The sequence below is a fragment of the Cucumis melo genome, chromosome 9 (genome assembly GCF_025177605.1).
Source record: "Cucumis melo cultivar AY chromosome 9, USDA_Cmelo_AY_1.0, whole genome shotgun sequence".
Classification (NCBI taxonomy): domain Eukaryota; kingdom Viridiplantae; phylum Streptophyta; class Magnoliopsida; order Cucurbitales; family Cucurbitaceae; genus Cucumis; species Cucumis melo.
The window spans coordinates 23,474,494-23,487,444 of NC_066865.1; the positions used below are offsets into that span (position 1 = coordinate 23,474,494).

The 12,951-nt window shown below is 33.5% G+C and overlaps 1 protein-coding gene across 3 annotated transcripts; it reads right to left on the reverse strand.

Annotated features, from left to right (window-relative positions):
• Positions 1 to 127: 127 nt before the first annotated feature.
• On the reverse strand, positions 128 to 10,803 carry LOC103482751 (kinesin-like protein KIN-14J). Of its 3 annotated transcripts, XM_051089871.1 has the most exons (25): positions 10,579 to 10,803; positions 10,455 to 10,504; positions 9,969 to 10,036; positions 9,613 to 9,721; positions 9,365 to 9,519; positions 9,121 to 9,219; positions 8,130 to 8,319; positions 7,091 to 7,206; positions 6,908 to 6,991; positions 6,674 to 6,751; positions 6,491 to 6,583; positions 6,362 to 6,391; positions 5,000 to 5,341; positions 4,821 to 4,902; positions 4,625 to 4,720; positions 4,382 to 4,561; positions 4,089 to 4,195; positions 3,834 to 4,013; positions 3,264 to 3,427; positions 2,925 to 3,178; positions 2,667 to 2,830; positions 1,817 to 2,508; positions 1,266 to 1,375; positions 1,040 to 1,174; positions 433 to 445 (listed from the first exon to the last, which is right to left on the reverse strand). In XM_051089871.1, exons 4-24 carry the CDS (start codon positions 9,620 to 9,622, stop codon positions 1,041 to 1,043), a joined length of 3,360 nt encoding a protein of 1,119 aa, XP_050945828.1. In that variant the 5' UTR covers positions 9,623 to 9,721; positions 9,969 to 10,036; positions 10,455 to 10,504; positions 10,579 to 10,803; the 3' UTR covers positions 433 to 445; position 1,040. The 3 variants fall into 3 exon arrangements, with proteins under 3 accessions (XP_050945830.1, XP_050945828.1, XP_050945827.1); XM_051089870.1 differs by having other exon boundaries at positions 10,455 to 10,803; XM_051089873.1 differs by lacking the exon at positions 1,040 to 1,174 and having other exon boundaries at positions 128 to 445; positions 10,455 to 10,803.
• Between the last annotated feature and the right edge of the window lie 2,148 nt (positions 10,804 to 12,951).

The window sequence follows — 12,951 nt, forward strand, 5'->3', positions numbered from 1 at the left end:
TAAATTTTAAGTCTTAATTATTGTAATGGGGAAACTTGAGGTTAAAATTGCAACTACTGTTATACATCCAGGGTGGTTTTTGCAACTCTTTTGTAGGGATATACAAGAAGTTAGAGAGTAGAGGGAGTTCAGATAGAGAGATATAATATTAGAGGATGGAAAGGTTTGAAGTGATGATTGTTATTTAAACAATAGCTAACCTTTTAGCACACAAATATACAACAAGAGGAAGAAATTATGATATTCCAATTAGAATGGCAAAAGGCAGAGCCTATGAGATGAGCCAGAAACTACCAAGTGTGAAGTTAAACTGCAACCAAGAACTACACAAAATAATGATTAGGCTCTAAGAATTTTTCTACCCAGATTACTTTTAGGTTGATTCACTTCCACCTTGTCCTGCTTTTAGTCAATGATGAGCTGCCAACAATCGTTTTTCTGATACCTGATTTCCATCAAAATAGAGAGGAGTAAATGAGCAAGGAGAACGTCTCAGAGAAGAAGAAGAAGAAGAAGAAGGAAAAAAAAAAAAAACCCACCAATGGTCTAGTTAAACAGTAACATGAGGTCATCTAAAATGACCTATAAAAATTTGAGCTATCATCGAGTTGACTCCATAACAAATATGTCTTTCCTTATTAATTTCTATTTCTTTTAGGTACACCAAATCTGGAAGTGAGAAGTTGAACCTCTAACTTAAAAAAGATTACCTCGATCCTTATATGTTGAACTATGCTTAGGTAAGCATAGACCTACTTACTAATATGCTGGATTCTAAGATTATAAATGTTGGTGATTTTTTTGGTAAAATAAGGTTGGGGAATTAAAACTACAGACCCCATGGTCAATAACACTCTCGAATGTTGGTTTAAGATTAGGACTAAAATGTTAGAAGTGGAGCGGCAAACTAAAATGGCTAAATTATAGTTTAACCAAAAAGGAGATCATTTAACAATGACTTGGGAAATGATGCAAGTTCTGAACTAAGGTAAAAGTAGAAGAGCAGAATAATGGCACAAGGCAAATAATCATTTAATACCTCAAGATGTTGCACTCTTTCCACTCTCTTTTGTAGTTATAATTCTTTTGTTATTAACACCAATTGGAGAGCTTTTTTGTATTCTCCTTTGATCTCCTTTTGAACTTTTCATTTTATCGATGAAAAGTTTGGTATCTTAACAAAAACAAAATTAAGGAAAGGAAAACATAAGGCAAATGATATGGAAAACTTTGGAGTAAAAACAACAGGGTCTAGATTTTCATACTTGATGCTATTGGAGCCTTTGAGGAGCTTTTCGTCAATGAAACTCTTGACGATTTGGCTTGCATGGGCTTTTGTGGGGGCCTGGCGCCTGTCTTCGATGGTGCATTGGTTCTGTATAAAACAGAAGACAAAAGGATTAATTTCTTGATAGGTAATTTAATCACCAAGGTGGCACATCAAACCATGTTGAAACAAATCACACCGTGCACCAAGAGAAAAGTTTTAAATGTTGTTAAAATATCCCTATTCTGCCATCTCTGAAAGTAAGAGGTCATTAACCCCGCTAGAGATGTGTCGGTGGTATAACTCGAGATGTTGAACCCTGTGCTGAAAAACAGCACTTGTGATACCTGGAGCCTAGCAAGGGGGTGCACAAAGCCTCAATATTAAAGTGGTAAACCATAAGTGAAGTGAGCCCGTGACACTCCAATTACAAGAAACGATAAAGAGTCATACTTATAGTAGCTGGTAGTGCCACCAATCAAATTTAAGCATGAAATGAAGAAGTTAAGTACAGCAATAACATTTTAAGAGGGAATAGTAATTACTTACTTTTCTGGAATAGGAATCAATGACTTCACCCCAGTTGTTGCACTCTCTGCTTGCCTTTTCACATCCAATGTGCCCTCTGGGTACTTAGAATCAGCAAACGAAACATCTGATGGCTTTGGAACTTCAGGGAATAGAGTGTATTCCACGACACTGCAAATTGATCCCTCGGTTTCAGTTCCCATTGAAAGCCCCCCATCTGATATGTCACTTAACCTCTCATCCGAATCAGCATTTCCAAAGCCTAAAAGGTCAACATCATCAGTAACATTCTGACTTAAATCCCTTAACTGTGAAGAAGATTCCTTCTGATGTCTAAAGTCCTCTACAGACAAATGCGATCCAGATCCAGAACGCTTATGATGTCTAAAGTCTTCTATAAACAGATGTGATCCAGATTCAGAACGCTTATGATATTTAAAGTCATCCATAGACTGAAGTGATCCAGCTTCAGAACGCCTGTCATAATCTGAGAAATTGTCCACGTCAGATGCTGCTTTATTCATGCCTAAGCCTTTTCTCCCTGATGGCTTTTGGCTCTGCCGAGGAGTTATGCTAGAGTGTCTTCTAGGAGAAAATGACTCCTGTCTTAGGGAACCAACGCCATGCTTTACACCATTGCCATTAGTTTTAAGCAACTGCAACCGCTCAATCTCCTCATCTTTATTTGCAATGGTATCCTTGAGAACGGCCACCTGCAGTGTCACATAAAATTAGAAAACAGATGCAATTGTGTAATTCCGTGCATACTGTTGGGATCAAGATATACGGAGGTTTTGTGCAGTTCAATTACTCAAAAACTGTTTTCTAAAAGAAAAGAAATTTTGAGAAGATAATAAAAATTCGTCAAGACCTGATCCATGAGTTCTCTAACATATCTACCCTCTTTGTTGCTACGGGCAGCACCCAACTCTACACCAGAAACTCTTTCAGCAAACTTCAAGGTGCTTATTGTTTCAGAGTACGAATCTACATCAGGATTAATCTGTACAAACATGAGTGTCTTCGCTTGACCACCTAGAGGTTCAAATAAAGCAAAACAGTGATGAACTAGGTATTCTCAGAAAATAAAATAATAAAAGTCTAATAAAATGCAAAAGCAAGAAAACACCTAAAGAACTTTGGAGAACTTGGGTTAGTTTGCTATTTCTGTAAGGAATGTGCGAAGTCTTCTGTGCAAGAGCAAAAATTACATCCCCAAGAGCTGACAATGATTTGTTAATGTGTTGTGCCTCTTTCAGCCTATCTCCAGTAGCCTCTGACCGGTCCACCCTTTCACTGCCGGCAAGATCTATTAAATGGAGACTACCACGTAAAATAGCATCTGTCTCCAAGTCCACACCTCGAACATGAATTGTCAGCACACTGCACAGCATCAGCAATTGCATGAAATGTATTCTTAAAGTATGACAATAATTGACAAATGATGTCACGTTTACAATAATAATACCTATGAGATCTGCTGCTTCTTTCATTCAAGGCTGTTGCTCCAACTGCCCTGTTTGTCAATCCAATCTTCATCAAATCCAGGACATCGCCAGTAGATCTAACAGGATGCATACCAGCATCAGGTACTGCAAGCCCATTTGGTTGAGTGGTGTTCCAAATCCCAAGTGTGTGCAAGTTAAAGGAAATAAAGTTTTTTATTATAAAAAAAAAAAAAAATCAAAGCCACTTCGCTTATGCTTAACCAAATTCTAAATGGCTAGTAAAGGCTAAATAATGAATTGATTGATTACATAGAAAATTAAAAATATAATTGATTATAAAGAATTCAAGGCTAACCAAGCTAGTTTTTAGGTATCTGGATGGTGTAAACAAGCCAATTCGAGTGTTTTTTTTTTCTTTTCCATTTTATGTTACTCAATGAGCTGGTTGAGAGGTTTCTTTGTCTTCCCATTGTGTAATTATCTTTTGGGTTGAATGATCAATTTCTTTCTTTGGAAATGAAAGGGCAATTAAACATTAAAATAAATCTATTTAAATAATTAAATAATTGCAAAATATTCAAAGAAGGATATCTCTTTGGAAGACCGCTAGTTGAGAGCAGATCACGGACTTGTTCATTGTATATCTCAACCATTTGGACACCAATTTCATAGGAAATAGAGCCTTTCCTGCTTTGAGAAATTTCAAAGAGGTCATTTAATGCTCGATAGTTAACACCCCATTCTGTTCTCAACGATACATCAGGTCCACTCTGAGAAGGAATAACACATATAAGCCCCAATGAGCAAGACAAAGTATGGTGCTAGAAATATAAAATAGAGCATACCATAGTATATGTCTTTCCTGAACCAGTTTGTCCATAAGCAAATATGCAAACATTATATCCATCAAGGACCGATCGAATTAATGGTTGAGTGTCTAAAAATACATCCTCTGTCAACAAGTATAATTAGATGCAAATAGGAAGTTAGAAAAAATAAATAAATAACCTCTTGAACCGCTTAAACCTCATAAAAAACTTAATAACGATAAAATTAAACAAATGATCCAGTGGGTATGAATAACATAATAGAGTAAATCATTCTATAGTTAATCAAAATTGGACAAGACTAAAAATACCTTGTGAACATGTTGGACCAAAAACTTTATTGAATTTGAATAGTCTACGATTGTCTTTTCCTTGTTTAGCAGGATTTATAATTACCAATTCACCATTTTCACCAATATATTCAACTGTAGTTAGCTTCTTGCTTTGTCCTGGAAGAAATGGCCGTATCCGACAATACACTCGAATGTTGCCTGTGAAATGCCACATCTAAATTGAGAAAGCTCGAGTAGGAGGGAAAAAAATAAAAATGGTACCTTTTAAATCCTGAACTTCATTATACAATCTTCTATTTTCGTTCAAAACTGCATGGTAATTCTGAGCCACGTCTGCTAATCCTTTGAACTTCATTCCTATTGATGGCAACCTCATTAAAAAAACAAAAAGCAAAAGAGATTGAAAATTTGATAAGAGCAGAAAAAAATAAATGGAGATAAATTAAGCTAAACCTACCGAGGAAATTAAAATCCTCAGCATAGTTTCCTTTTGTATTCAAGACCTCACGTTTGATGGAGTCCACTGAAATCCTTAATCCCTAAAAAAATTAAATAGAAGTTATATGACTCATATCTCTAATCAACACAACATGGGCCCTAAAGACAAAATAACAATGCGGATGACATAATAAAAACCTGAAATGCTCGAAGCAGATCATCAACAAAATTTCGATAGACGAACTCTTTCTTTTTCCATTTCAGTGATTTAGATTCAGAAAATGTCTCAAGTTCCTTAACGTGCTTCCTGGAATCAGCTAATAAGCATTCAAGTTCATTTAGCTTCTCCTCATACTTAGCTTTCTCCTCCTTAGCATTTGTTTCCAGTTGTAAGCAATGATTTTCATGTTCACTTTTGGCTTTTTCTAGCTCATCTTTAAGGTTTGATAACTTGACATCACAGAGTGCCTTTTGCTCCTTCAACGCCATCTTATCCTGCTCCTCACAGTTTTTCATCTCCTCTACCTTGAACATTTCAATCTTCAACACCAAATAAACGAACGTTAGCATATATATAACTGAAAAACTAGCCAAAGACTTCAATCATGCTACCTGTCAGACAATGATATATTGATATGTCATGTGAGCTAGATGTAACATGATCGTAAGATATCAATTTAGGCCCTGTTTGCTAACTAGTAATGGGTCTATGAGATAAACCAAAATAAAAGTTTTTATTAAAAAATGAGAGAAGTAATATTATTGGGAGATTGGAACAGGAATCAACTTAAAATCGGTAGTATGGGAATAAATAGGACAAAAGATTCTTTGTAGATTTGCAGTGTACATGATTTTCCCCATACTGCCAAATTTCACAAATCACTCGTAGAACTCAAAGTGATTGGTTCACTTGAGTAACTTAAAAATTGGAAGCAGCTAAAACGTAATCAGCAAACTTGTTCATCAGTTATGAGATGATGGGTAGATCATCAAAAGCTTCAAAAGAAAGAGAAATGACACGTGTATTTCCAACTAGGTGAAATAAAGTAGCAGGCAAACCACAGCATACATTAAGAAATCGAGCTTTCATCAAGATAAAATGAAAGAATACAAAAAGATAGCTCAACAAGAGAGCCAAGCAACTAACTAGGCAACAAGGGCCTCCTGCTAACAAACCATAGAAAAAATGAGAATCAATATAAAAAAAACCATCACTATTATCTTTTTTTTTTTTTTTTTTGAAAAGGAAACGAGACTCTTTTATTAATAACAATAATGAAGCAAAAGCTCAAAGTACCAACTCAACTTTTTCATCAATATCAAGTTATTGTAGTTCCTTCATGATAGAGCACTTATGAAGCAAGGAAGCTACCAAATTCTACAACTAAAATTAGTGTCTTGCTAAAATAAGAAATTGCAATAAGGACAAGACAGTACGGAACCCATTACATCTAAATGGCTTGATCTGATAAAAACCCACACCACAATAAGTCAGAAACCAAAAATAACAAGTATGCAGGATAAGTTCCTCAGAGGTAAAAAATGGGATGAGTATTCTACCTTCAAACGCTGAAGCTGGTTCATGACAACCTACAAAAATAATGATACCAACTTATATCCAGGAAATACATTATTTTGTTTTATAAACTGAAATCAAATATTTGGACATTTGTATGTTTGTCAAAATACCTCATTTTCTTCCGTGGTTCCTGTTGCAAGGGTTTCAAGGACTCTTAATTTTGAGAGAAATTTCTCCTCCCGAGCTTTCAAAAGATTGCTTTGCTGCACAAATAAGTGACAGCAGTTAATTTCTATTTTTCATGTAAGATAATATACCATGCCAAGTTAAAAATTATGCTTAGCAAAAATTACATGTTTCAGGTTTCCAGCATGAGTTAAAATTCTCTGCTCAAGCACTTGTACAACTTTTCTCAGAATATAAGCTACTTGCTGAGAGAAATTTGAACCATAAAAAGCAAAGTTAGAAGTTGAAATACAAATAAATTCCATCCTGGATAAAAATATGGCCCTGAAATCAGATATAGTGTTCGAATTTCTTGGGCTAAATTTCAGATGCTTCAAGAAGAATGATAATCAATCTCATACATGTGACACGTCTCCATTTTTTGTTTCAACAGTGCCATCCAGAATTCTATTGATCATATTGAAAAGTGATTCAGTAGAGACATTCTGCATAAAACAACAGCAGAACTTGAGAAATGAATCTAACCATATTTTGGAGCAAACCATTTATGTAAACAAACAATTAAAAATGGTTCAAGGGATTACCTCAAGATTCTCTGATTTTATCAACTCCACGACGTTAGAACCAGAAACATCATGAATTTGTTCTTGCTCCCCATAATCCTCATATTGAATATGGCTGTTTAAACCATATGACGGCACTAGAACAAACAAACAAGAAAATAAAATAATAGAATAAATTGCATCATCAATATCAGAGTTTAAGAGGAAGCACAAAAAATCTGGGAAAAATATGATCCGGGCCAAACTTTCTTTATAACATAAGAATTAACTTGATAAAAGATGCTACTGACAACTGTAAGTTCGTTATACCTACCTGCTCTAACCTGGTTTTCACAAGCATCCAAAAGAACGGACATCAAGGTCAAAATCAATGAAACACAGTATAAAATGTATGTCTAATTTTTTAGATATTTCTTTCAGTATTTATATTTTGATTATCTAAAGCCTTTTCCTTTACTAGAAACAAACATTTTCATGATAGATGGAAATATAGAAATAAGTTGGAAGGATACAAAAGTTCCGACGACAGTAAAAAGAGAACCAAACAAGAAAAAGAAAAAATGAAAATCTCCAAATATTACAAGAGCTAAACAGGTAAAATATTACACGATAGCATGAAGTGAAGCATGGGTTACTCAGATGCAGAGCATCGTTTGAGCATGTTAATAAAGTTGAACGAAACAGTTTTCAGCAGATACTCAACCAAACCACAAGAAAACAACAAACAACAAACAAAACTTAGCGAATTCTCGGATGCACTCTATGACTGTTTGGCACGTGACTTATCTAAGGTCAAAATTATTTAACTGCGGTGTTGCTGAATGATGAATGTTATCAGCTAAAACTGAATGGAGAAACTAAATTAAATATTTTTTTCCCAAAAAAAATAAATAAATAAGCTGTGTGAAAAGTAACAATGTGCAATCTTAAAGACTTTTTTCTAGGTTCAAGAACATTGCCCTTTCAAAATCAAGAAGAAAGTCAACCATAAATAACTTCACAATGAAATCTGAATGAGATTTTTGCACAATTTAAATTCTCCTTCCAATCCTGTACCAACCTGATACAACTGAACCATTCTGAAAATCTTGAAATCTTTGCCCAGATAAATTATTGATTCCATCTAATGAATCTACTTCGCATAAGTTCCATCTTTTTCGTGAATGATTTTGAGTGTACTCATCCCCAACACTCAAATCAAAGGAAGCTCGAAGTGTGCTCAGGCAGTGCAAAACTGGTGCAATAGATCCCTGCATATAATACCCGATCAGATTTCATTCTATAAAAGGTTTCAGTATTTAAACCATCAAACTGATTCATTCGACATAAATACAAAACCCAACAAAGGTCTTGTTTTGTTGGCAAGTCAGATGCCATTGTGATAAATGATGAACCCCCATAATTATATGTATTCAGTTTTGATAGGAATGGAGGTATGATTATAAGAACCTATTCAGATTACACAAGAATGCTGCAAAGGATCACAAGTATATCACAGGTTTCTTTCGTTTTGTGTGTTTGGTCACTACCTACAAATCCAAACTATTGATTCATGAGAATTTAGATTGAAACTATATTTCGAAATATATAGTTTCAATCTACTCTACTCTTTCAGATCAAAATACCAGATTTTTCTTCTAGATAAAAGTCATATGACATCAAATTCAAACGATCCATTTACAATTGAAGGTCAAACCCCCCAACTTTTACCAATAACTTTAAAATTTTGAATGATGAAATAATACCTTCTAATAGTTAAACTATATGTGACAAACTGCACAAAATTCTTATGGCTGGACAAAACTACTTTTGTTGACTGGTTTTTGTGACTGTGATAAGCATTTGTTTTAGCTTAGTTGGACTTGTTTTAATGTTGGCTTTGAGATAAGTTAGTGGCCCAAACAGCCCCACAAGTTAAATTAACTCACTCAACTAAGTATGAGATAAAAGACAACTACAAATATTCCCACAGTTTACATAATCTGTCTGACAGAAAATGAAGGTACTTACTGTCACAGTTGGACTAAAATGCATCAAACTAAAGTAATTACCTGCTCCAAGGCAGAAGGTTCAAAGCCAGGAAGTCCTAATTCATCCAGAGTTATCAGAAATCTCTCGATATTAGGAGTGATGGGCTTCGAATTGCCTCCCTAAAGAAAAGAAAATCAATTTATGAAACCAATATTTAAAAAAAAATGATAATGGTAATGATAATAAATGTGAACAAATTATTACACTGAAAAAATATATAAGAACGGAAAAGTAATGAAAAAAGGCCATCAAATGCCATCGAACCTGACATACACCAGGGCATAGTTTATCCAAGATGCTGCATAATACACTTCCATCACTCAAGCATACTCTCAATTCCTCGTCTGAAGCATCCAGTGGCAAATTTATATGGGGGAGCATACAATTTAACCACTCCACCAGCTCCAATTTCAGTTTGGCTAATATTAAAGACAACTTAACGTTAAATATGGATATGAGAAAAACCATGATATCTCATATGCAAAAAACTTCGGATAAGCAAACAGACTTACATTCAGCCATTCACCAGAACTTCTGAACCAGCTGAGTACAGCTCCAAGTGAATGTTCATAACAAAATCCTCAAGGATCTACTCTCTCCACAATCCAGGCAAACATGAAGCTAAAAAAATACCATACCACATTAACTATTATATGCACAGAAAAGAGATCCACCTTTATGTCTTCACTCATACCAGACCACTGAAGTCATGCAATGTTGCTCATCAATTAAAAGGAATCGTTTCTCTATATAAACCCAGTATGTCGTTTTTCAGAAAACAGGGGAAATTTTTCCATATCCACAAATCTAAGTTCCTGTTATTGTGCTGAGAGAGACTATAAGAAGAGATAGGCATTCAAGAAACTACCTGTGAAATGCAGATGAGAAACTGAGGAAACATTGCCAGTTGCCACCCAAATTTCAGCTAAGGCCGACCTGCCAACCAGTCCTCTTATTAGATACCAAATTTCCACAACTTTTACCTGTTCATAAAATTTTAAAACCCCAGCTACACCATGTTTCAAGTAAATAACTACTGCCCTAGAATACCCAAGAATTCTTCACCACAAACAGAATTGAGTGGAATTTAACTATCCTTATCAACCCCCACCCCCAAAAGAAAAAAAATGAAAATGCCATACACAATGTCTCCATTTCCTTGCTCAACTCGCTAAACAATCACAACCCAATGACACGGGAGCTAGAACATTCAAATTATGAGGTGAAAAAAATTAAATGTAACCTAAATAACCCAAAAGATAATCGAAATGGGTCAACAAAAACCCGTGTATCAGCTGATAAAGAAGCTAAAACAGATCGACACGCAGCCTTAGCAATAGTTCAGAAACCGTACCTTTGACAACACGAACAAAATGAGGTTATCCAGAAAGATTTCTTGAAAACCTGAGAATTTTTGCGTCAAAGGGGCCCGATTGAAACCAAAAAAAAAGCAAGAAGAAAAAAGCAAAAATTAGGACCGGAAAATACAAAGCTCCAGGTCGATTTGCAGAAGGAAAAAATGGAGAAAGAAAATCAAAAAAAATCAGCTAAGGTATGAGCCACAAATCCGGTCCGAAAATTCAGAGACAACAAAACAATGTGTTTGATTTGAAGGAAGATATTGAAGAAAATTTAAAAAATAAAAAAAAAAGTTGAAACGAAAAATAAAGAAGCTCCTCTCTCTTCCTTGTTCTTCCTCTTTTTTTAATTTTTCTTCCTTTCAATTTATTTATGTCATTTAATTTTTTTATTTGCTTTTTGCGGAAGAAGGGGCTGTATTCTTTTATATTTATGCTTAGGTCCCCTCCACAAAATTTGGAGTCATGTTCCCGCCTTTTCAATTCAGTTTGGTTAAGTAACGTGTTTATTCAATTTTGATCTTTATCCGTTTATAATAACTGATTTAGCTATCAGTTTTTGCTAATTTTATTATTAATGTAGTTAAATATTAAAATTAATTAACTACAAATTTCTCTTACATCTGTTTATCAACTGACAATAGTTTTACTTCTTATAATTTGTTTCATTCTTTTCGTTTGATTTATAATACTTTTAGTTGGTTAAAACATAGTCAATCTCTGAATTTGAACTCGTTCTACTTTGGTATTCATCTTTATAGGTGTGTTTGTTATATGTAACTCTTATATCGATATAAGATGATTAAATGGAATTGCTTTAGCATTAATATAACTTGATATTAGATATATTTGATCAAAAGCTTATTGATTTGAATCCATCACATCAATAAATATAGATATATATATGTATATAATGTGTATACCAATGGACATGTAGGAAGCTAGTTGTATGGGGAGGGCAACATATGATATACATAAATGTATGCAAACTCGTTTGTTAAAAAATACGTAGTCGATGATTTTAATAGAAAATAGTTATATTTGTTTCTTCCTTATAGTCAATAAAATGAACTCCTTTTAGGTAAATTGAAAGATTTAAGTTAGACAATGTGAAAGTTTGGAGTTATAATTAAGTAATTATTGTTAGCTGGCCATAGGATTTTATTAAACAAGGAAGGGTAAAAAAAACAAATATAATTAGATAAGAGCAAATAATGTATTTTAAAATACTTATAACCAATGTCATTCATTTAGATTTTTTTCAATTTTGTCTATTTAAGTCAAACTTATAAATGTAACATTGCATGTTGTTACTGTTACTATAAAATGTCTCAAAAGTCTCTATACCTTATTTGCAACCTTCACTTGGAATTAACTGTTTTGGCCTGGCCTTCATTTTTTAGAATGCTTAATGGATTGTATTTTCAACTTTTGTCATGACATTCTGTTCAATCCTCCAACATCTCATATTTGTTTCTCCAACATCTAATATTTGTTTCCTTGTTTTTCTAACTAATCATTTGCATTTGTTATCTAAATCTGACAAGTCTGTTTATGGGTTAGGAAGAGTTTTGTGGGAAACCAATTTATCCCTAAACACAAACAAATCCTCGAGTTTTTCTAAGATTGGTTCCAACAAGGGTTTGGGCCAGAAATTTAAGTGTTTTGGTTGATGGAAGCAACCTCACCGATTGTAATCATTATCATTGACATGGAACCATACTCGTATTTTATTTATTTATTTTGAAAAAACTATTTATTTTTAACTTTCCTCATATTTGATTATAAACATGTATATATTTTTTTTTAATATACAAATTTAATAAAATATTTATAATGTATATAACATTTTAAAAGACGTTTATATAATTATAAGAATGTCATTTCTTTACATGGAAAAAATATATTATCATCTAAATTTTAGATCTATTTTTGCTTATTGGGATAAACATATATAGATCACAATCTTTACCTATCTTGCAAACAAATAAAGATGATTTGGAAAGAATTAAAACCATAAATCTAACACTCAAAACACAATTGTCGGTTGATGTTTTGAATGTTATTCAAACTATATATCTATCATTTATTTGTGATAGATAGTAGATAGTGGTATTCTATGATAGATGGAGACAGTCCTTTGTTTCTATCTATCTAAGACATACAATAGACGGAGATAACGGACATAATGGTCTATAGCTCCACATCTATGATAAAAAAACAACAATTCTTGATCACTCTCTCATCCAAGTTCTATACAAGCTTTTAAAAATTCTTACATTCCATTATATGTTTGCTGACATAATAAATGAAGTTTAAGAAATGAAAAAGTTAAAAGAAAAAAGAAAAACATTGATATAGTAAGAAAGTAATAGAACTCTATCATTGTTTATCTAAGATAAACAAAGTAGATATGATAAAATTCAATTACAATTAGAACATATTGATGAACTTTTAATTACTATTGTGACATTCGCATATAGATGAAATTCT